A 25069-nucleotide genomic window follows, 5' to 3' on the forward strand; every position below is an offset into this window, starting at 1 on the left:
TTGTGCATTGGAATAAAATGTTTTAAGCACAACACTAACATAAATAGTATAAATGGGAATGATGTGCTTATAATAATTAAGGATGCCTCAGTAGAGGATTATGGGATGTTGCTATAGCAGCGTATCACTCCATACCTTCAGGATTGGGTTCAGGATCTGGCGTGAGTGAGATGTCATCAAGTTCGCGCAGGCAAAGCCATTCCCCATCCATAGAGACGCGGAACTTGCACAGGTAGATGGTCTCCATAGCAGCCTGTGTTATCTTGTCTGTAGTAGGGGTCGGCATGTCGCCTGGTGGCGTGAGAGCCGACATGATGGGTCAGCTGGAGTGATAACCACTAGTATAACTGTAATAAACAGCAAGCCAGTAGGACTCAACAGGAAACCAGAAAAGTAAACTAAATTGTGTAAATAAATAAGAGTACTAAAAGAATAAGATCTTTGAAATCCTATTGTAAGATATTTTTTACAAGACAGGAGAGGTGGTGATCTGTCTCCTGTGAATTCCTTTCAGTTTGCTTCTGCCTCTTCTGCCCCCCTGCTGTACCACCACAATATTATCACTGCCAATAAGCATGCGTCAAAGCCTCCTTCTGATGGGCACACTCCAATCCACAAAGTCTCTCCTGATTTGAGGCAAAAGGGATGAAAGCAGATACACACTAATGTCTAGTTAAATGAGACGGGAGAATCAAAGAAACAAAGGAATCAATCGAGGTGACAAGGATTTCCAAGTAAAAGGCAGTCAGGGTTCTACCCAAGCCAGGCACTTGAGATCTTGTAGGATTGGTTGTGCGCAGTAAGCAGGGTGTTGACCAAAATGGCTGACTAATGAAGAGAAGAGAAAATTCACACTCATGTGACCAAATCCTATGAGCGTAAGCAAGTCCCAGGATGCTGTCTGGGTGCTGCTGATGCAGGGAATGAGAGAGAGAAAGAGAGCAATTAAAATGATCTCTCCTGTAACCAACCCTGCAGCCTTCTCTGTGACAGCCTTCCTCTCCCCTCCCCGGAACTCCTCCTCCCCTCACATGCTGCTTGCAAACAGACGATCATGGACAATACAATATGCTTATTGTTACCCATCCTTGTCAATGATAAAATGTGGCACAGCTATGCATGTTGTAACTATCCCTCACATGTAAATATAGAAATAAGCTCACATATGGCTTACTTTTAAATCAAAAACACTAGAGCCCCTTTTGTTTTTTTAATTATATTTTTAGATAAATAAAAAGATTAATAAAATATTTTTGATAAATTATCTAAAAATGGCTAGCTCTCTCAGGAGTCTGGTAACATTTAAAGGCAAATTTACCTTTAGTTCTCCTTTTATCCTAAATGCCACACCATCATTTTTTTTTAGAAGGAATATTAGGTCCCAGCCACATGACAGCAAATAGTACTGGCCATTCCTGTCTGCATAATGTGCCTTTAGGCAAAATGAATAAGTGCTATGAAGTGTGAGTGAGATGAGGAACACCAAACATCTGTTCACTTCACATGGAATAGCTGGTTCTGGTTCACAGTCAAAGGTGTCAAAGGAGTCAAAGTATTAACAATATAGTAGCAGGGTGAATCTCCATTAACCCTTTAGTAAGAAAGCCCATAAGAAAAGCAAGAGAGAGAGAGGCGGTGAAAGTTGGATATATATATCACGAGTGTAGATTTATGTGTCAGGGCAGTCAAACAGTCAAAAGGACTAACGAGGTGCAGCTTGTAAGGTGGGCATCACCAGTAGACAGGACCATGCAGAGTTTGCTTGAGAGCAAGAGAGTAGAAAAGACCAATGTCATAACTATCATTTACCAGGTCCTCTGCAGAAAATTGTTTGGGGGGGCCTGGCATGCACAGTAACCCTGCAACCAAACCCACCCTCTGTGGAGGAGGCGCCTGGAGGGGATTTATTTACACATAGCTGACCATGTGGTCCGGGCACACCTGCCCCCCCAACTATGGTGGCTGCTGCCTCTATAGTTATGCCACTGGAAAAGACACATGGAACAGAAGTCAGAGTCCAGTACATAGGCTGGAAGCCAATCCAGGAAAACAAAGACAAAGGAAAAAGGTGCAGGTCAGGTAACAAAGGCATAACAAGCTAAATGAGAACTAGCAATAATGCAAATGGCAGCAGGAAGAAACAGACATATGAAGACCTTTGGTTACTGCACTGCTGGTACATTGTTTTAATAAGGCAGTTTGTGGATCACAGAAAAAAGAGGCTGTTGTGCAGGGATACATATCCTGTGGGCTGCACACAGATAGGAGTACCCTTCTCTTGCTTAGGATGGGTTTTGATGACACCCCCCCAAAATAAAGTGAGATTTCATCCTACAATACAAAATAGGCAATAAAAAAAACAATATACACAAACCAACATTTGGATGAGAAAGCTAGATCTTTGACTGAAAGTGAGCCCGCTGAAATAAAGGTTAAGAAAAACAGCTACAGCGGATGCTCGTGACGGAGGTTTACATAAACCCCAATCCCATAAAGCAGTCCAGGTTCTAGGCCGGGCAAGTATAGTTGAAAAAACTAAATTTCGAGCCTTCGAGTGGTGGTTGGTAGAAAGATGAGGTGTGGAAAGTAAAGCAGATAAAAAGAGAAATTGGGCTAAAAAGAGAGCTTATTGTTTGTGAACTGATTTAACACATTTGGCTGCAGCAAAATATGCTTTTTTTATGTACCAAAAGGCCTAAAACAACAATGAAAAACATATTTTTGTAAAGGAAACATTCAGTCAAATCCAAATTGTTTAAATAAGCCTTTCTGCTCCAATCTCCAAAGCTATGTTGAATTTAGTGGTTTCTATGATATTAATAAACATCTTCTGAAAGCGTGCTTTTCCCAGCATTATATCAAGCACAATTCAGAATGTAATAATATCACTAAAATCCAATAAAACCAATGAAAGCAGTATCCTGTCCATCGGTGTCCCGGGGGACCTTGCCGCCCTGAGGCAGCTGTTCTGATACCGCCCCCTTTTGCATCCAAAGCTTACCGTTCTGAGCACTGGAGCCAGTCAAGGGGGGGAGGGCACATAGTTAGCGCGGAGAGCTCAATTGTGCTGTCTGCACTAGCATATGATTTTAAAATTATAATTTTTGCCGTCCCTGGTAACTTGCAGGCTGTGCCACATAAGGCGAGTTTCTCAACTTGCCTCATGGCAGCATCACCTCTGATCTTTTCTAGCGATGGTCGGTGGTCAAAAATCAGTTCCAGTAGTTTTGCTATATTATGAAAATTTTTGGGCACAAACAATCAACATCTATGCAGAATTGAAATTCAATTTCTACTAAAATGAAATAATAGCACTTTAATAAAATAAAATAAAAAAATACACAGGTTGGTCAGAGCTCAGACATTACATGCACTATCCACCTGGGGAAATAAAACTATTAGAAATAAAACCATGAAAAGGAAAACAAAAAGTATTACAAAATTGCATTTTTATGTCCATTGTCAGCTGTGTGCAAGAACAAAAAAAGTAAAGAAGTGCAATATAAAATATAGTAAAGTGTGTAAAAAGTGTATGTGTGTAGAGGTGCAAATAATTTTTATAGACAAGCAGGCAGATCACTGGCTCAGGAGTACTAGAGGACTGCATGGAGGAAGCAGGAGGACTCCAGTGTGCATTAGGGAGAAAAGGGGTGCACATGCGGATCTGTATTTAGGTGAAAAAGAGCAGGCACATCTTTGATACACCATCAGAGCGTGCCTGCTCTTCCCATTGGTTGACACCTAGTTGTCTCAGGAGCAAAAAATAAGACATTGCAGCCTGTTGCCCAGGGGGTTCGGATGAGGAAGGATGTAGATCTATCCACACCTGGGCATGCCATAGATCTTATGTTTTACGATCTGTGGCATGCAGGGCCTTTTATACCCAGAATGACCATAAAGTACAAGTGTAAAAGACTAACCCCCATATGTAATATAAAGGCACTAAGTTTGCCCAAGGGCAGTAAACAATAGCAACCAATAAGATGTTTGCTTTTAAACTGGTTACCTGTAAATGCTACCTGCTGATTGGTTGCTATAGATGACTGCACCTAGGTAAACTTAGTGCCTTTTATTATATAACCCCATAAATACTCTATCTTCTGGAAATAGAAGTACAGCAGCTATAAGCAGTTATTTTAACCTACCAAAATTTTCCATACACAGAGTTCATACCAACGGATTTTTGTGCACACAGCCCAAAAACAATTAGAGGGAACATTGATTTCAGTGTGTGTTTACCCATTAATCAGAAAAAACTATATAACCGATTAAAATAAATATGCTTGCAAGACCTTGCATTTTATATTAAACCCATTATTGTTTCATGAAGAAGAAGTTCTTTGTTTTGCAAATACCTAAAATAAAAGTCTAGCAACACATTGCCGTTGTTCAGCTGCAAACAGTAGAGGCCACCAACTGGAGATCTCCAATTCTCTAAATGTCCCTGAAAATGAAGATATTCCTTTTCTTTTTTTTTCTATTTCTCAGTTGGTTATGGAATGCAAAAAGGCAAATCTCTATAGAGAGATAAAGTCCACATTTGCAATAATTACTAGCAACAATTTCTGTTCCAGGTTATTCTCTAGAGACATCACAAGTCATTAACTGTATTGGATTTCCTTTACACTTTTTAAATGTTTTATAAGCTGTTAGCCTACTGTGTCCATGTGCGACAAAATAGTGAGAACTGACCTATTTGCATTGTCAGCCTTAAAATATTAGGTCTTCCAATTAGTGTTTGTATATAGGACAGATTATAATAAGGTGTAATTACAGAACTTCTGTCCAATAAGTCAGGGCAGCAGTGACCAATTTTATTTAATTGAAGCCTTAAAAATTGCACGAGAGAAAAAATTAGACCAATTAGAGATACAGATACAGCTACACATTGCCTCGCTTCCAGTTTAAGTATCCCTGTTGTCTGAGTTTATTGTGGTGTGAGGTATGAACAGGCTTAACTTTTAAAAAGGATGCTACTTAGAGAACAGGTGATGTAGAACTTTTTTTATCATGGTATCATACTAGGTTTCTCAGCAGCATCTAACAGTTGCCTTTAAAGGGATACTGTCATGGGAAAAAAAAAATTCAAAAAAATGAATCAGTTAATAGTGCTGCTCCAGCAGAACTCTGCACTGAGATCCATTTCTCAAAAGAGCAAACAGATTTTTTTATATTCAATTTTGAAATCTGACTTGTGCTCTGATCAACTTCAATCACTCTTTACTGCTGTACTGCAAGTTGGAGTGATATCACCCCATTCCCCCCCCCCCCCCAGCAGCCAAACAAAAGAACAATGGGAAGGTAACCAGATAACAGCTCCCTAACACAAGATAACAGCAGCCTGGTAGATATAAGAACAACACTCAATAGTAAAAACCCATGTCTCACTGAGACACATTGTTACATTGAGAAGGAAAAACAGCAGCCTGCCAGAAAGCATTTCTCTCCTAAAGTGCAGTCACAAGTCACATGACCAGGGGCAGCTGGGAAATTGACAAAATGTCTAGCCCTTTGTCAGATTTCAAAATTGAATATAAAAAAATCTGTTTGCTCTTTTGAGAAATGGATTTCAGTGCAGAATTCTGCTGGAGTAGCACTATTAACTGATGTGTTTTGAAAAAAAATTGTTTTCTGATGACAGGATCCCTTTAATGAAACTCAGAGATTCTGCTCAGCAGGGCCAAAGATAAGAAATGTATCAACTAATGTATAATTTTAGAACAGTAACAGAGTGGGCGACCCCCCCTCCCGAGCTGCTTTACAAAGATATATGAAGGTGAAAAATGACACTTCAAACTTAAATATTAGAAAAATGATCACAAATAGAAAATAAAAAGTAATTTTTAAAAAGTCCTTATTTCTGGTAAACTATCAGAAAACAACTGTACAGAAAAAAAGGTTAACAACCCCTTTAACCTTTAACCAATTTTGAAAAAAGGGGGTATACTGTCCCTCGAAGCATGTAAGGAAAGTCACATTATTGGTTACCACATTTTAATGCTAAAATAAAAGATCTGTATTAAAGCAACAACTATGCAATACAGTGTGATTTATTTCTGCAGTATTTTGTTTGACCAGTAACAGCAAAACATTTTTTAAAAAATTGTTAGTATGCTACCAAAAAAAAAAAAAAGACACCAACACATATTAAACTTCGCTAAGTCGTTATTAAGAAATAACTTACCGAAACGCTACTTGCGATCCTCTTCAGAAAAGGCGATCTGCAATCCATCGTGCAGCGCTCCATTTCTCCTCCCTGTCTTCCTTATAGGAGATAGCCAGGGAGAATAAATAGAGAGCCGCACAATGGATTTTCGCCCTGTCTGAAGAAGAGCGCAAGCAGAGTTTAGGTAAGTTATTTCTTAATAAAGACGATTTTAACGCTTAATTTGTGTTGGCGTCTTTTTTTGCTGTTTGTATCAACAGATACTACTATTTTACCATAAGCACCTTTTCATGTGTATACATGAATACATAGCACTGGTTTTATTTTTTTATTAGAGGCTATTTGTGGAAAAAAAACATCATAGGTAAACCTACTACCACCATCTCTGTTCAAATCAAACCCATCTGCAGATAACCTGCTTTAAAACAACTGTGTTCTTGACTATTAAAAGTTGGGGAAAGTGCTCACCCCTACAGAAAGTGTAAACTGAGGAAATGCCCTCTACTAAAAAAACAGGCACTAGGAACAGGCTCTAACATGTGCTTACAGTAAAACATTACTACTTCCCTAGAAATCTGAGAAACAAACAGGAGGCAAATTCAATTAAGAGACAGCCATAATAAACTCTCCTATTGCGTGGGCTATACCGGAACTACAGGCAAATGCAGCAGCTGCAGTGCCTTAACTAGAGGGGGGCAGGCCCTGGTGCGTGACGCGCAGCCGGGCCCCTCCGTACACACCGGATTTCAGTGGCGTGCAGGCTGCGGGGGGCCCTGAGGGGGTGCAGGCCCTGGCCCGCTCGCACCCCCTGCTTTCCCAGTAGTTCCGCCACTGAGCAGCTGACAATTTAGAGAAAACAGTGCTTTCCACAGATGGACACAGTGATGATCTGCGGTGTCGCTTAAGAAATATTTCCCGTCTAGCACCAAATATACAGGATAATTAAAACACTTTTTTTTATACTTCTAATTTTTGGACACTTAGGGACCATGGGCAGCAGACGATGGTTGTTGATGGGGCCAAAAAAATCAAAAGACAGGTCCGTGTACATCCATACCACAGAGTACATCTGAAAGAATTATGTGCGTACACTGCAGAAAATTTGAACCAAGTCCACTTGCAGGCTGTCACTGGTCAATCACACATTAACAGAGCACTGTATGCAGATTAAAGTTTGTGAGTTTTTTTCTACCTTGAATAATCCCACAACTCGAATGTTTGCTTATTTATGAAAAAGCACACCTCGAATGACTGCAATAGGTGAAAAAGCTCGAATTGATCTCGTTATCTGCAAAAAATAGCTGAAACGGAGTTTTCGAGTGCAAACCAGAGAACAAAAATCTCGAAAAACATCTTCAGGCACTTCGATAATCTTCTGGTCTTCTCCGGGATATTCTGCAATTTCCGTGAGTTTCGGCACATGCACAGTTGTCGTGAAACAGAAAATTGCTCCAACTGCACATGCGCCGATATGGTACTTACTTCCCGAAGATTATCGAAGAGAAGAAGATGGTGCCCCTGGACAGAATCTGCACTGAAGGGTAAGTAAATGTGTAGGGGCATTTGCCCAGGGTAGCAGCTAGGCTGGGGGGGAGGAGGGAGGGGGAACTATATAGGGTAGGGGGGCAGGGCCACCATCAGGGGGGCACAGGGGATACTAGTGTACCGGGCCCGGGCCTGAAGGCAGTGCTGACCTTTTCAAAAGAGTCAGGCCCCCCTTGACAGTGCCGTAGCCCAAAGCCGTGCACCTGCTTCCAAAGTCCTGAATGCGGAAGTGCTGAAAAGCCGAAGTCCTGAATGTGGAAGTGCCGAAAAGACGAAAGCCGAAAAGCCAGAATCGGCGAAAAGAACCGAAGTCTCGAAAACAGCAAAAAGTGATGTCCTGAAGCGTTTGAAAAGACCCAAAGTCACTAAAGGAGTTGAAGTCCTGAAGCCACGATTTCAATTCCTCAGAACACCAATGTGTGTTTTTTTTATTTTTTTTAATCCCCTGGCAGCCATTTATTTAAATACTCTATAGGCCCCTGCCACCAATGTTTTTTTAAAAAATATTCTTTGGGGCCCCAATTTTTTTTTTTAACTTGTAAGGGGAGCCCTGGCGCAAATTTTTTTTTTTTTAACTTATAGGGGGGTCCTGGTCACCAATAGCTTCTTATAACTTTTGTGTGTGTGTGGGGGGGGTTACCTTTCTTAGCACTGATGTCTGTGTGGTCTTTTAACTGTGATGTAGAGTGGGTGGGAGCTGGGGTGGTTTTTGAGGGCCAGGGTGGGCGGTGCCCAGGGGGCCCGGAAGATTTTGTTGTACGGGGCCCTGTAGGGGGGTAGGGTTTTTTAACTTTAGGGTTTGCTTCTCTTTTAATCACAGGCAGAGGGTGATTTTTATAGTTTGGGAAGGCTAGTAGATGTCCTCAACTGTATAAATTGTTATCAAACTGCATGCAAATTCACCCACGTAAAGTAAACACAGTGCCACTTTGATGCCCCAAAATACTGCATAAATGCTGTGCCAATGTTATGTGTATTAACCTTTAAACATATTGTAGAATATATGCAGTTCTGATGTCATGTATGTTACCGGATAATGCCTGTGTATTTGGCAGAATAAATACAGAGACATTAAGGGCAGAGACCCACGCTGCTATTTCGGGAGATTAGTCGGCCAGCGACAAATCACTTTTTCTTCGGGCGACTAATCTCCCCAAACCTTCCCTCCGGATACAATGTAAATCACTGGCGGGATGGCACTCGGATCGCTTCGGCTTTCCGAAGTCACCCGAAGTTTCCTCGTGAGACAACTTCGGGCAACTTGGAAAAGGAAGCATCCGTTTTTGACGACGGCGGCATTTTTTTTTTTTTTTTTACGCCGGCACTGAATCACGCAAATTCGCCCATCACTATATGAATTGTTTGAATAAAAAATTTTTGATTAATTGATTAATGAAATGTTTGATTGATGAATTTTTGAGGGGAGGGCAGTAGGAGGGACTAAGCCTTCTTTTTACTATTTAAATGTACTTTGTGTATTGCACCATTAGGCTTGACAAAGGGTCTTGTATAGGCCCGAAACTTTGCCACTATTATGAGCTAATAAATAACCCACAACTGGTTTAACAGCATCGGATGTGGCATTGGTGTTTTGTTTGTGTAAAATAAGAAAATTGGCTGTGGATCTGAATACTTTTAAAAGGCATTGTCAATAATCACCCAGTGTCAATAAAAGCGGAACTAAAAGCAAATGATGGACAAATGAAAGTCAATAGAACAAATGGTGCACGCACTTTAGAAGGACTATGTGAATGGAAAAAAGAGGCAGTAGTAGAACATTATTTTTTTTATATAATTTTTTTAATCCCATTAAGCATATGTGAGTTTATCTTGCTTTGTTCTGTGGATAAAGAGAAGTATTTTATAAGAAGTCAGTCTACTGACAACCAACAATTTCATGATGGCCTCTACAAGAAAGAACTGCAATCAACTTCTAATACAGGTATGGGATCCGTTATGCATAAAGCTTAACGGATTACAGGAAGGCCATCTCCTATAAACTACATTTTAAAGGAAAAAGAAAGGCTGTACCCCAACTCTTTATGATGTTGTAGCACCCCCCCTTGGTGTACCTGATTGGCAAGTTTTTTTGCGAATCAGATAATTTAGCCAATTCCTTTTCGGCCACGGCCACCGAGTACGGTGTCATCAACATGACTGCAACTAACATTGAGTGCATGCGCAAAATTAAACCACCCCCTGACCAGAGCACATCATTGAATCTCTGTCACAAATGTAAACAAAACAGCGCAGGAGCTTCAATACAGCTCACAAGCAGGCAGGATAAAAGGTGCTCACAAAGATCGATGGGCTCAGAAGACTAAAGCACTAGGTGTTCTGGGTGTTTAAAATGTCCCATCATCATAGCAACCGTGTTGCTAGTTTGCTATTGGTGCGCGCATAGTGGTGGGAGAGCACTGTGGCGCCCTCATGAACAATTCTTAATGCGCATGCACTGCCGAGTCTAACTACTACGCATCTACCAGGGTCTTGGTCTTTGTTAGGGTTAGGTAGCAGATGGATATCTCTATCTATCAACTCAGTGTTTTTATGAGCTGGAAAATGACAAGATATACAGGACTTAAATGAACAGCTGACACCACTGGAGGTATGTCTGTGAATGAAGATTAACTCTTTATAAGCCTTTCCTTGGCCTTTAATAAAATAATTCAAATTTGTTATAATTTCCTTTTTTCTGTAGTAATAAAACAATACCCTTGTATTTGAGCCCAACTTAGATATCATTAATCATTAAAGGATACAGAAGAATCCTACTGGGCTTTATTAATGTTTAAATGATTAGCAGACAAAGTATGGAGATCCAAATTACAGAAAGAGCCCTTATCCAGAAAACCACAGGCCCTGAGCATTCTGGATAAAAGGTCCTATACCTGTGGTAAGATCTATAGTAGCCCATACAAAGTTGCAAACTCAACTATTAGATCAGAATTATACTGGCCCATATAGAGGTAGTGCCAAACCAATACCTGGTGCGTATGTGAGTATGTTTGCGAGTATGCCCAGCTTGAATGACATTAACCCTGTGCTAAAAGGGAAGCTTATGGTATATATTAATATACTTTATTAGTAAACACAATAAGCTTAACACAGAACCACGCACACAGAAAATCTGTATAAACCATTGCTGTGAAGACGATTCTAAAAATATATAGTTTGTCATACTACAGACTCTGTAGCTACTATAAACGGTTACTCCCAGCGTTCCGAACAGCCAACAGGACAGGGATGGGAACAGGCAGCCATACAGATATTGTTGCACTACTTTCAACCATCCACAATAGAAGATCCTATAAAGGAGTTTAGAGTGTTTTTAATATCAACAACCAGCTAAGCGAATTTTACATAACAGACAGTGGAACGTCATCCTCAAACATGCCAAAATGGATAGAATTTATTTTTTGAAAAAATAAAGGTATCCACAATAGCCAATCTGATTAAATTGATATCCTTGAAACAAATATCGCTGTTTGTATCTAAGATACAGTACATAGCATATATTTTCAGAAGCCGAGTTCATCAATCAATAGAACCTGCTGTATCATATGCTACCATTTTAAGTATCATTTTCCACTGACTGATGCTTGACAAGGTCAAAAATTCCATTTGTAAAATAACAAATGAATTAATGCAGTGAATGCTAGCATCTAGTACAGAAAGCAGATCTAAGTCAATGTCAAGCCAGTTTAAATACATTCAAAAATATTATTTCAACGACTGTGAATGGTCATCTAAAATAGACATTTTGCATATTGAATTGTATGCTAGTCCGGCTTGCACGGGAGACAGAAAATGGCATTGCCACACACTTATACTTATCTGATCCAACAGTTGTTTCAACAGATAAGTATATATCAAAAAGATTTCTGAATCCATCCGGCGCCCTTTAAAGGGGTGGTTCACCTTTAGGTTAACTTTTAGTATGCTATATAGAATGGATCATTTTAAGCAACTTTACAATTGGTCTTCATTGTTTATTTTTTATAGTTTATTTTTTTAATTATTTGCCTTTTTTCTTCTTACTCTTGCCAGCTTTCAAATGGGGGTCACTGACGCCACCTCAAAACAAATGTCTCTGTGAGACTACAAACAATGTTATTGCTACTATTACGCATCTTTCTATTCAGGCACTTTCCTATTCATATTCCAGTCTCTTATTCACATCTGTGCATGGTTGCTAGGGTAATTTGGACCCTAGCAACCAAATTTGCTGAAATTGCAAACTGGAGAGCTGCTGAATTAAAATCAAAATAATTCAAAAACCACAAATATTAAAAAATCAACTGCAAATTGTCTCAGAATATTACTATCTACATCATACTAAAAGTTAACTCATAGACAGAAAACCCCTTTAAGTTATAAAGTGGTCAAGGTCTAAGCTTAACACCAAAAACTGTTTCCCTGGCCTAACACAGCCTGCACTCTGGATAGGGGGAAATAATAGTATTCTTTCTTAGAAAAGCTCCCTATCAGCTGCTTGGAGCCCCACACCAGGAGGAAGTTTTTTAGTTGCTAGGTGCCTGCAACAACTAATACTGGGATTTAGTGAAACTATGCATTTTGAGCCAATATCCACACAGTGGCAATTATTTTTCAAGCGTTCCTCTGAAATCCTGATGTTTTGTATTTAACAGTAGTGAACAAAGGTTACAGAAACAGACAGCCATCATCTCTGGGCATTTGAACATAGTTTTAACTTAAAAAAGAATTTGCTTATTTGAGCAGAAATGAGAAAGTATTCCATTATTAGAGGGAAGGCCATCTTTGGCATACACCTTTGGCCCATTCTACAGCAAAACATACAAAATATATACATGTTGTATACATATATATGTATGTATGTATGTATACATGCGATACAACCTGGTCAAATTTACCTTTTCCTTTAATCTATACAAACTTCTTATACGCCTGTTTCCACTGATATCCTTCCATGTACAGCACATGGGAGTGCATCAGCTTCTCTCGCCAGCAGAGAAAATCCAGACATAGAAAAGCTAAGGCAAACCTTACCCTAAACATGGGCATCTGCAAATTGGGCCAGGGGGGCACTTCCAACCTGGAATTTGGCATACCTCAAAGCCCCCAGATCCCTGCTTAAATGTCCTAAATTGCCCTGCTTGTCTTCAGTTCTTCTCATCTCCTTGCTTTCCAAAAAAATCCAACATGACTGTGGAATGCAGGAAGGAAGAATTTGGTGTTGTATTCTGCTTGTGCATGTGTAGGTGAGGGAATGTCACGTCTGTATGAAAAGGCATGTTGTAGAAAGCAACATTTGGAGACAATATGCAATTGCTTTTCATTTTTTATTATTTGTGGTTTGTGAGTTATTAAGCTTCAGCAGTTCTCCAGTTTGAAATCTGGTAGTTAGGGTTCAAATTACCCTGCAGTAATTATACCAACTGGGATATGTTTTGATAAAATGGGTTAGGTATTTAGGGATGTATTCGCAAAGTGCAAAAGTAGCCAAAAAATGTGCTTCACTCAGATTTTCTTAACCTACTTAAACAGCCACCCTAGTTAGGGTTAGTCCACACGAGGAGATTCGGGGAGATTTAGTCGCCTGGCAACTAATTGCCTCTTCTTCTGGGTGACAATCTCCCCGAACTGCCTTCGCTTGTCTTCCCATCCCCTGTAATGAAAAGTTGCCTGCGCTAAAGCACATGCGGCTCTTCATTTTCTGAAGTTGCCTTACGAGGAAACTTGGGGCGACTTCGGAAAATGAAGTGCCGCGTGTGCTTTAGCGCAGGTGACTTTTCATTATAGCGGATGGGAAGAAGTTCGGGAGACTGTCGCCCAGAAGAGGCGATTAGTCGCCAGACGACTAAATCTCCCTGAATCTCCTCATGTGGACTAACCCTTATACAAAGTTGTGTGCATGGGCTTTGCCAACAGCTCAATTTACTTTGCAGTGCACACACAACTTTTCATTATTTTATAGTGCTTTGAACAGAATTGCAAACAGGGCTGGATTTACATTTTGGGCAACCCTAGGCCTGCTGCTGTTTGCCGCCCCCTTCCCCTCCCTTTTATTCAAGCAAATTTTCATCATTGGGACTGGGGTAATGGGGATTGACGCACTGGAAATTTTTTAAATCGTATCCCCAGTGTTTCTTACCAGTGTGAGTGTGGTTGGGTAGCATGCCGCCCCCTAAAATCCTGCCGCCCTAGGCCTTGGTGGCCTTTCCATAAATCCGGATCTGATTACAATTGTGCCCAACTTGATAAAGGGTACACATCTTGTGTTTGATGTTATATACAAGCATGAAGCGTTGCTATGCTGAGCTTCTGTATGAACTCACTTGGCTCAATATAGATATTTTACAATAGTTTTCTGCATTAGTAGCAGAATCTCACATGCTTGGCATATGAATTGTGTTCTATGCTTGCAGCATCAATATGTATTTTTTAGTGTTGATCAGTGGTGTTTGCCCTGGGTGGGTGTATACCAACAGAGCAGAAAAAAACCAATAGACATTTGTGTTGCTGTGCAGTGCAATGTTTGTCTATTTCAAAGAAAAGTATAATGAAATATTTGGCTCTGTACCCATAGAGCTACAGAGACGAATGCTTAAAACAATGGTTTCTGACCATAAATGTTTTTTGTCTCTCTTCCCATGTGTTCAGACCAATGAGATAAAATGATAATTTTTTCATACATGGTAGCGCAGTAAAGCTCCAAACAACTGTGAAGTAATTTAGTATTGCCCTGTATGTGTTCTGTTAGTGTTCATTTCATGCCTTGCAACTTTATAAACTGCATTAGTAATAAAGTTAGCATCAATTATATTGAGTTCACAATAATGTGCTTGTGAAAAGCATAACATATGGACAGATGTGCATTAGTACCCATTTACTGCTTGTACAGGTATGGAATCAATTATCCAGAAAGCTCTGAATTACGGGAAGGCTGTCTCCCATAGACTCCATTTTATCCAAATCTAAAATTTTAAAAACTATTTCCTTTTTCTCTGTAATAATAAAACAGTACCCTGTACTTGATCCAAACCAAGATATAATTAATCTTTATTGGTAGCAAAAGCAGCCTATTGTCGATATTTAAATGTTTAAATGATTTTCTAGTAGAATTAAAGTATGATTATGGAAAGATCCGTTATCCGGAAAACCCAGAGCATTCTGAATAACAGGTCCCATACCTGTACACACATCAGGAGCAAGGGGATACATGTATCATTATAGCTGGTGTAGCTGAAAAATCTGCAAAATGTAAAATAACAGCAGGGGCCTGGTTGAACTATTCACCTGACCTAATCTCCAATTTTAGCGAATAACAAATCCTACACTGAAATTCTGTTCTTTGTAACATTTTTATTTCCGTGCACTGCAATTCAAAACTAGCGTTTTTAACATGCCCTTATTTAATGTTAGAAAATATCTGAAACAGCTTTTTACATAAGCATCCAATGAACGTAAATATATAGCGGGGATACCTTTTTCAGCAATAATGTTTTGAATCTTTTGGGTAAAAATGTACAAGCGGATAGTGACACATTTTTAGGTTTTCACAGGCTGGAACATTGAAAAAAATAATGTCTAGTACAAGTTAAAGGGACACACTTCATGAAAACAAGGTTCAGTGTGCTAAAAAGCTAGGTCAGGTGAAGGATCGTCATTCAGCAAAATTACTCATGATCAGTGCCCAAAATACATACCTACACTACGTGGTTCTAAATTTTTTCTTACGAATACAAAACAAATGACCATTAGTGCTAAAAGTATCAAGGAGAATACATTTTCACTACAGTGCTGTAAAGTGAGATTATGGTTAAGGGTAAGGTCACACTGAGCTAATCGAGAAGATTTAGTCGCCTGGCGACTAATCGCCTCGTCTTTGCGGTGACCAATCTCCCCGAACGCCTTCCCTCACTCTGCACTGGCTAAAATGAAAAATTGCCGGCGCTAATCACAATCATCAATTCTTTTTCCGAAGTTGCCTCACGAGGAAACTTCGGGCGACTTCGGAAAAAGAAAAGGGATTTCCAGCAAAAGGATTATTTCGGAGCGAATATTAATTAACTGTATAATGTGTTTTACCTTCAAAGACCTTGAATTTGGCAGCCCTTTACTAGTGTGACTCACAGCACGTGACAATTATGCAATATGTGCATATTAAAGACAGTCATATTTATTTAAATTAAATTCTGTGTAAGCATGTATTATTGTTCCCCATCCTGATCCTATGATCAGTCACTCACTTTTCTGGGCTTTGTCATTGTTGTGACTTCCTCCGACTCCAGTGTAGTTCATCATCATCATCATGAGCTGGAGAGAAGAGGATGGGGAGAGACCCCCCGAACCTGGTGAAGGGGGATCAGGGAAGGACGGTTGCCACGAGGATGATGAGGATAGAGAAGATGAAGAAGAATTTCGAGAATAATCTTGAAGTGGATTCCCCGCTGTCCCGAGGGATTTAGGAGGGACAGACTTGCCATTTTGCTTCTTGGCACCGGGGTATAAGAATATAGGGGGGGGTAGTGGCGATGCAGGGGGAGAGTCTAGTTCCTCGGTATTGGGCTGTACTGGCTGCTGGCTGCGCTGTTTCCCTTGCTCCTGCCCAAGAGCAGCCCCCTCTTCCTCCTCGGAGCCACAGTTCCCACACGCTCCCTTAGCCTCGATGTAACTGCTGACTCCTTGTGACTTTCCTTCCATAACTTCTAAACAAACGGTGCTTGTGGCGATAACCCGCACTAGCGCTGCCCTCTTTTCTCAAGCCTTCGTTTGCGCTCTGTTTCTCATGTTCCTTCGGTGTATTTTGCACTCCGCTCTCTCTTACCCCCAAGCAGCGTATGGTCAGTCAGCAATGTGTTAGTAGAGGAGAGAGTAAGAGGTGGAGGTTCATCCAGCCGCTGTCATTACTGAGCCTGTGTCTATGCTACATAGGCTAGTTATTGTGCCCTCGCTCCCACTGTGTGTACGTTTCAGCCCGGAACTCCCCTCACAGCCTAATGTGTCAGTGAAAGGAGGAAGCTCAGACACACGGAGGACTCCTTCCTTTGCCTGTAGCTCCACCCCAGGCACGCCCATCTGCTGAGTGGTTATGCCTTTGTGCTGTGAGCTAGTTAATAGGGTGCTGCTGCCAGCACTATGGTATAATTATACTCACAGGCGTTGGAAGGGGAGGGGCTGTGCTACTCTCTCTCTCTTTCTGCATTCACTGTCTGCTTCCTTGTGGCTGCTGCGGAGAGCGAAATGGGTTGGCGCTGGGCTGCCTTTTTTTTTAAAACTAGCAGCAGCTCAGAAGCAGTGTGAGAAAAAGGCTGAAAGAGATGTTATTGCCTACAGTGCAGCATTAACATTTTTCTAAGCTTGTTTTTTAAGTATTTATAATATACACACACACACCCCCCGCCATCAGAAATTGCAGGGCTCTATACGAAAAAAATTCCTGGGCCCCCTGGGCTACGCCCACCACAAGCCCCACCTACAGGTCCGCCCACCCCACAGGTCCACCCCCCCACTACACATAAAAAAATATATATATTGGTGGTCAGGCCCCCCCCATTGAAAAAACCATTTGTGGTCAGGGCCATTAAAAAAAATATTGGTGGCTAGGACCCCACATGGGGAAAAAAAATTGGTGCCAGGGCCCCCCCACATTATAAGAAAATTGGTGGCCAGGGCCCCCCTTAAACGTCCATGTAAAAAAACTTGAAAAAAACATTTGTGGTCAGGGCCATTAAAAAATATTGGTGGCTAGGACCCCACATGGGGAAAAAAAATTGGTGCCAGGGTCCCCCCCACGTTATAAGAAAATTGGTGGCCAGGGCCCCCCTTAAACGTCCATGTAAAAAAACTTGCCACCCCCAGAAGTTTAAAAAAAATTTGGTGCCGAGGGCCCCACCACACAACAGGGACCACAAAGGGTTATCTTTAGGGGGGCCCTGCCATGTTTCACTTACTTCATAAGTGAGCTGCCAACTACAGTAGGGAGGAGGGGAGCACAGGTGGCTGCATCTTCTTCCAGTGACAGCATTTTCTTCAGTTATTGGTCACAGAATTTCAAGTCCTGGTAAAGCTGCATGGTGATTGGATGAGTTGGAGGAGAAGTTCAAACCTCAGCTATCCAATCCCTGAGCAGCTCAACCGGGACTTAAACTCTGTGACCAATAAGGGAAAGGAATGGACAGAAGATACCTCCCCTTGTGCTCCCACCCTGCCTTCCCGAAGTCAGCAGCTCTCAGAAAGCAGGGGGGCCCGGCTAATCAAGAAAGTGCGGTGTAGCCAGGCCCCCTTACCCTCGGGCCCCCTACAACGCTCCCCCCTGTCCCCCCCCCTGATGGCTGCCCTATATACACACACATCACCAGGAAGGCCAGCACTCTCATACAAAGGGGGAAATTTATTAAATGGCGAAGTGGCTAACGCTGGCGGAAATTCGCCAGTGTAACGTCATTTTGGCACTTCGCCGATTTACTAACGGTAGCTGGCGTAAGGAGATAGACTCTGGCGCACTCTTACGCCAGTTGAATTTTTGGTCTGGTTGAAAGAGCGTTACTGCGCAAATTCACTACGTTTTTGATTTTACTGACCGTTACCTCTATCGCCAGACTTGCCTTCGCCACCTCAGACCAGGTGAAGTACAATAGAGTAGACAGGAGTTCCTCAAAAAAAAGTTGAACATTTTTCTAAGTCCCAAATAACGCTGGCGTCTTTTTCCTATTTAAAGGGTGATGGACTGAAAAAGATCGCAAATTTTTTTTGGGGTACCCTCCCCCCCCTACATTTGCTAATATATGGCACCTAAACTATACTGTAGACACATGTGTAGGGCATTATAACAACTTTATATAATTTTATTAAGGTTCCCTGGCCTTGTGTAGTGTAATGTATTTGCTGTAGCATATACGGCCATTGTACTTTAACTGCACGCCGTATGCTAATTAGCCAATGCTAGCGTAACTTCGAATTGCTGATCGTAATTACGCTGGCGTTCGGTACCCTGTTCGCAACTTCAGATCTTCGTGAATTAGCGTTGTCCAGTCGAATTTGCCCCAAAGTGTTCATATGCCTGGGTGCACGATCAGTGAATCATTTCCATTCATTCCAAAAGGATCAGCACTCACAGGACTCTGTGACTTATAATATCCTTATATTTTACAATAGGAAGTACTTTATTCTCTATATATATATATATATATATATATATATATATATATATATATATATATATATATATGTTTCAGAAAGTACCTGCACTCATACGTAGTCCAATGTTGGCTGCTTGTCAAAGCTTGGCATATAAAAGTTCAAATTGGACCAGCACTCCAAGGATCCTTGTTAAAGGCCCCAAGGGGGGCCAAAACGTTGGAAAACACGAGTGATAGTTGAATAAAATCATTTGAAAAATAACTGGAGTGCTGGTCCAATTTGAATATATATATATATATATATATATATATATATATATATATATATATATATATATATATATATACTGTATATACCTCCAATGAAGCAGCCGCACTCACAGGACTTATCCAAAGATATAAATATTTTACTTGACAAAGGCTGAGTCGCAGCCGAAACGTTAGTTTCAGGTCCGGACAGAGAATTAAAATAGGCCCTGGCATTTTAGGTACAAAGAGACCCAATCAGTCCACATCGAGGCCCAATCATCTACCACCAGCCCACTAAATACTGACTTTCTATGGGACCTTATAACAGCTCCTTTAGCATTTGCCAGAACCCACAGATCCGGGCCTGGTTAGTTTCTAAATAAAATATTTATATCTTTGGATAAGTCCTGTGAGTGCCACTGATTCATTGGAGGATTATATGCAGTATTTTGTGGTACACCCAGGAAAGGTGAATTGACTTATCGTGAGTGCTGTGATTGTGGGGAATTATATATATATATATATATATATATAAATAAATAAATAAATATTGCCCGTGCAAGGTAAATTTAGAATGTACAAATGATTTGCACAAACAAATATTGCAAACTAATAGTGAGATGTATTGTATGATTGTACAGACTGTTTTTGGAGAATTACATTGATAACATTGAGATAAGGAGCAAAATATGCTGATTAAGCTGTGTACACCTACAAACAGCTTGTGCACCTAATAGAAGAATATGGGTTAAGTAACAAATTTCCTCTGAATGAGGGGCTAGCTTAAAACCAGCTTAGTCAGTAGAGGTAGAGTACAATCATCAGTCAACAGGTTGACTAAAAAGCAATAAACAAATTAAATAAACAATAAAGGAGAAAACAAAATAAACCAAAAACATGGAATCCCACCGTCCATATGATGATATTACATCAGTGATAATCCAAACATAGGCTACTGATACAACATACATAATTGGGAAATGTAGCTTGGCTGAAAAATAAAAACATGTTCTTAATGAGAAAGTGTTCAGGTAGTCCGTCCCATGTCTGTAGTAGAGCCATGGTTGCCAGATTTTAAGATCCAATCAACTCTGTCGAGGAGACTTCCTAATGCTCATCATCCTCCTCAACAGATCTATCAGGCGCTGTGGTAGGTCTGACGAATTAATAGCCTCCCCTATGCCTCTTACTGGAACTTAGAGCCCGAATGGAGACAGCAATAAGTCCAGGTAGAGAGTAACAGAGGTGCCGGTAATAGATGTTCAGCAGCACTTGTGTAGAAACCGAGTCGAAGTAGCCGAATAGGGTAAAACGAAAACGTAGTCAAGCCAGGCAAGGTCAGGAAACAGGATCTGCGGTACCGAGGGAGAATCCGAAAGAAGAGTCGATAAACAGGCCAAAATATTCAGGAAACCAATAGATCAGGCAGTCAAAAGTTCAGGAACGCTTAGTGTCAGGGCAAGATCACTTCGCAGTGATTTGCAGGCCTCGGCGTCCTTTTACGCGCTGTGCGCATGCGTCAAAAACGGGCGCGCGCCCGCGAACCTTCGCCCGCGCGCGCGTCCAACTCGACGCGGACGCGCCGATGCGCGAAAATGACGCGACCTCTCGCGAGGGCAAACATCAGCACCAGAGGACTGACATTGCCCCCCCTCAAGGCGCGGCCTCAGGATGGGCCCAGGCTTAGCAGGATAGCGTTTGTGAAACAGCTTAATAAGCTGAGGAGCATGAACATTGTTTGTTGGTTCCCAAGACCTCTCTTCAGGAGAATACCCCTTCCAATGTATAAGATATTGTAACTGACCTCTGCGGTACCTGGAATCCAGAATTGCACCTACTTCGAATTCCTCGACCCCTTGGATAGACGCTGGCACTGGAGGAGAAGAAGAACGACCAGGAAACGTGTTCTTGACAACTGGCTTGAAAAGAGACACATGAAATACTGGATGGATCTTGAAGGATGCCGGTAACTTCAGCTTGAAAGCCACTTTATTTATTTGTTGAGTGATGATAAATGGGCCAAGAAATTTCTGTCCTAACTTCTTGGAAGGGCAGTCTAATTTAACATGCTGAGTGGACAACCATACTTGATCCCCTACTTTAAATTCTGGACCTCCTCTTCTCTTTCTGTCAGCAAAAAACTTGTACGATCTCTGTGACAAAGTCATAGCTTGCCGGATCTTTTGAAGGTTACTTGACAAAAAGGCAAGTCGGTCTTGTAGTAAGGGTACTGTTACTTCTCTGGGTAGGTTGGGTAATACCTGAGGATGAAAGCCGTAATTGGCAAAGAAAGGAGTCTCCTTGGTAGAAGAGTGCACAGAGTTATTGTATGAAAATTCAGCAAATGGAAGAAGTTGATACCAATCATCTTGTAGGAAGGAAGTAAAACAACGAAGATACTGCTCAAGGGTTTGATTTGTTCTTTCTGTTTGCCCGTTAGTTTCAGGGTGAAAAGCTGTGGAAAAAAGAAGTTTAATCTTCAGGGACTGGCAGAGTGCTCTCCAGAATTTGGATGTGAATTGAACTCCCCTGTCGGACACGATCTCATCAGGAACTCCATGTAGTCTGATGATTTCTTTAATGAAGACCTCAGCCGTAGAGGCAGCAGAAGGAATACCCATGAGGGGAATAAAGTGCGCCATCTTGGATAAACGGTCAACCACAACAAAAATTGTATTAAAACCCTGTGAGGGAGGTAATTCCACAATAAAGTCCACTGAAAGAGATCCCCAAAACCTGTCAGGGACTGGTAAAGGATGAAGAAGTCCCATGGGTCGTGAACGAGAGAATTTAAAACGAGCACAGGTCTCACAAGAACGGACAAACAACCTACAATCCTTATTTATCCCTGGCCAAAAAAAAAGTCTTTTAGCTAAGTCAATGGTTTTCTTTGTTCCCAAATGCCCAGACAAAGGATGATTATGAACAAATTGAAGAACCTCCACACGAAGTTTCTCAGGAACAAAGATTCTATTCTTGAAGAAGAGAAAACCATCCTTTGGTTCTAGATCCGGGGCGATATCAGAGGCAGAAGAAGCTTCTTTGACTCTGGACATAAGTTCAGACTGTAACAAAAGGAAGTTTTGTGGTAAGAGGATGGTATGGGTCTGTTCAGGGCATTCACCTTCTTCGGAAAACATACGGGAAAGGGCATCAGCCTTGCCATTCTTGGCTCCTGGTCTGTAAGTAATGTGAAAATTGAAACGAGAGAAGAATAAGGCCCACCTCGCCTGTCGAGGCTTGAGACGTTTGGCTGTACGCAAATATTCCAAATTCTTGTGATCCGAGAAAATCAAAACAGGATGTGCAGCTCCTTCCAACAAATGTCTCCACTCTTCAAAGGCAGCCTTAATTGCGAGGAGTTCCCTGTCGGAAACATCATAATTCTTCTCAGAGGATGAAAGTTTCTTGGAAAAAAAAGCTACAGGAAAAAGAGAACCTTGGGATCCAAACCTTTGAGAAAGAATAGCCCCTACTGCGACCTCAGAAGCATCTACTTCAAGGACAAAAGGCAAAGCAGGATCTGCATGTTTAAGAATCTGAGCCGAGACAAATAATTCTTTCAATCTTTGAAAAGCAGACTGAGCTTGAGGAGTCCAGAAAAAATGTCTAGAAGAGCTGGTTAAATCTGTAATGGGGGCAATGATTCTAGAAAAGTCTTTAATAAACTTTCTGTAGAAATTGGCGAAACCCACAAATCTTTGAACTGCTTTGCGACTGTCAGGCGTTGGCCACTCAAGAATCGTCGCAGCCTTCTTCTTGTCCATACATATTCCTTGGTCAGAGATGATGAAGCCTAAGAATTCGATGGAAGATTTATTAAATTCGCACTTTTCCAATTTAGCAAAAAGACCATGGGTCCGGAGTCTGTTGAAAACCCTCTTCATATGTTGAATATGCTCTTCTAACGATGCAGAAAAAATAAGTATGTCATCCAAATAGACAATAACAAATTGATCGAGGATGTCTCTAAAAATATCATTGACGAAGTGCTGAAACGTCGCGGGGGCATTGCAGAGACCAAACGGCATGACAAGGTATTCGAAATGCCCATAGCGAGATCTAAATGCTGTCTTCCACTCATCGCCCTCCCGAATTCTCACCAAATTGTAGGCCCCTCGTAGGTCGAGCTTTGAGAATATCTTTGCACCTCGAAGATTTTGAAATAGTTCATGAACAAGAGGAAGAGGATAACGATTCTTGACAGTTATATGGTTTAACTGCCTATAGTCAATGCATGGACGTAAAGAGTGATCCTTCTTCTCTACAAAAAATATGCCAGCCCCAGCTGGCGAAGTTGACGGACGAATGAATCCTTTTCTTAAATTCTCGTCAATATAATTCTTTAACACCAATAGTTCAGGTTCTGAAAGAGGGTAGATACGTCCGAAGGGAATAGCCACTCCGGGAAGAAGATCAATCGGGCAATCATAAACCCGATGAGGGGGAAGCTTGTCAGCCCCCTTCTCATCAAAAACGTCTAGGAACTCATTTAAAAAGGAAGGTATTGTTGTCAGACGAGCATCACCCGGGTGTATATAGGGCTAGGGAAGTATTTTCACAACTCTCAGTGGCTAAATGAGTGACACCAAACTTTGAGTTGAATTGCAGAACACCAGTGCACCAATTTATTGAAGGATTGTGACGTCTCAACCAGGGTAATCCAAAAATAACGGGGAACAAAGGAGAAAAAATGACATTGAATACAATAGACTCTGAATAGTAGGGGGTAATCAAAACATTCAGGGGAATCGTCTCATGTGTCACAGGCCCGGAAGAAAGTGGTGACCCATCGGCTGTTCTTACAGAAAAGGGATCTTGTTTGAGACGAATGGGAATGTCGTGATTCTTAACAAACTCAGAGTCAAGGAAACAGTCACAAGCCCCAGAGTCAATGATGGCAGAAGCTTTAATTCTTCCTTGGAGCCACTGTAGAGAAATGGGAAGAATTAATGGTGAAATTCCCCTAGATGAAGTGTTAACGGACAAAAAAGACAGTCTTGTTTTACCTGAAGGACGAGTGGGACAATCCTTCAAGAAATGGCCAGACAAACCGCAGTATAGACAGAGATTTAATTGGCGTCTACGAAGTCTTTCTTCAGGTGAAATGGCCGATCTCAAAAGACCAATTTGCATGGGCTCACCCGATTCCACAGCAGATGAAGAAGAAGAAAAACGAGGGAGCAAAGGAGCCTTGGGAAGAAGCCAGGAAGAAGATCTTTCAGCACGTCTTTCTCTTAGGCGTTGATCCATCTGAATCACCAGATCAATAAGGCCTTCCAGATCAGTAGGCATTGCTACACGAGACAATTCGTCTCTTAAGGCATCAGAGAGACCAATACGGAATTGATGTCTTAAAGCTTTATCATTCCACTCCGTGTCTGCAGCGTACCTCCGGAAGTCTGAGATGTACTCTTCCACGGGTCGTCTTTCTTGACGAAGACAGCGAATAGCTGCTTCAGCAGATACGTCACGTCTAGGGTCATCATAGATTTGACCCAACGCCTGGAAAAAAGTACTAGAGTCATTCAGGAGTGGACTTTGACTCTCCATGAGGCGATGTGCCCAAGCTTGTGGTTCCCCAGACAGTAGAGAAATAATCACTCCCACCTTGACTTGTTCGGAGGCATAGGTCTGTGGCTTTACGGAGCAGACCAGGCGGCAGCCATGGAAAAAAGCCCGGAAAAGTTTTCTATCTCCAGCGAATTTTTCGGGTAGCGCCACCTTGGGTTCAGAAAATGCAGGAGCAGAAGCGGTAGGTAGAGCTTGAGATGCCGGAGCTGGAGGAGGGTTGGCAGGAGAAGCAAGATCTTGAAGCTGCACCTGGATCTGTTGATAACCCCCTTGGAGGTCTCGCACCGCCTTGGTGAGAGAAGTGATTTGCTGCACGAGGGCATCAAATGGCTTAGAGGCTTGATCACCGTCAGACTCCATACTTGGCGAAGTGATACTATCAGGCGCTGTGGTAGGTCTGACGAATTAA

The 25069-nt window shown here is 41.5% G+C and overlaps 1 protein-coding gene across 7 annotated transcripts in view; it reads right to left on the reverse strand.

The window, feature by feature from the left end:
* rufy3.L (RUN and FYVE domain containing 3 L homeolog) overlaps positions 1 to 16783 on the reverse strand; it is a 55073-nt gene extending 38290 nt beyond the window's left edge. For 2 of the 7 annotated variants that reach the window (XM_018247406.2, XM_041581202.1), the window contains exon 1: positions 136 to 993. In XM_018247406.2, coding sequence (XP_018102895.1) covers positions 136 to 313 — 178 coding nt within the window. In that variant the 5' untranslated portion in view covers positions 314 to 993. 7 annotated transcript variants of the gene reach the window in all.
* Positions 16784 to 25069: the final 8286 nt, after the last annotated feature.

Source organism: Xenopus laevis, chromosome 1L (assembly GCF_017654675.1).
Source record: "Xenopus laevis strain J_2021 chromosome 1L, Xenopus_laevis_v10.1, whole genome shotgun sequence".
NCBI classification, from domain to species: Eukaryota; Metazoa; Chordata; class Amphibia; order Anura; family Pipidae; genus Xenopus; species Xenopus laevis.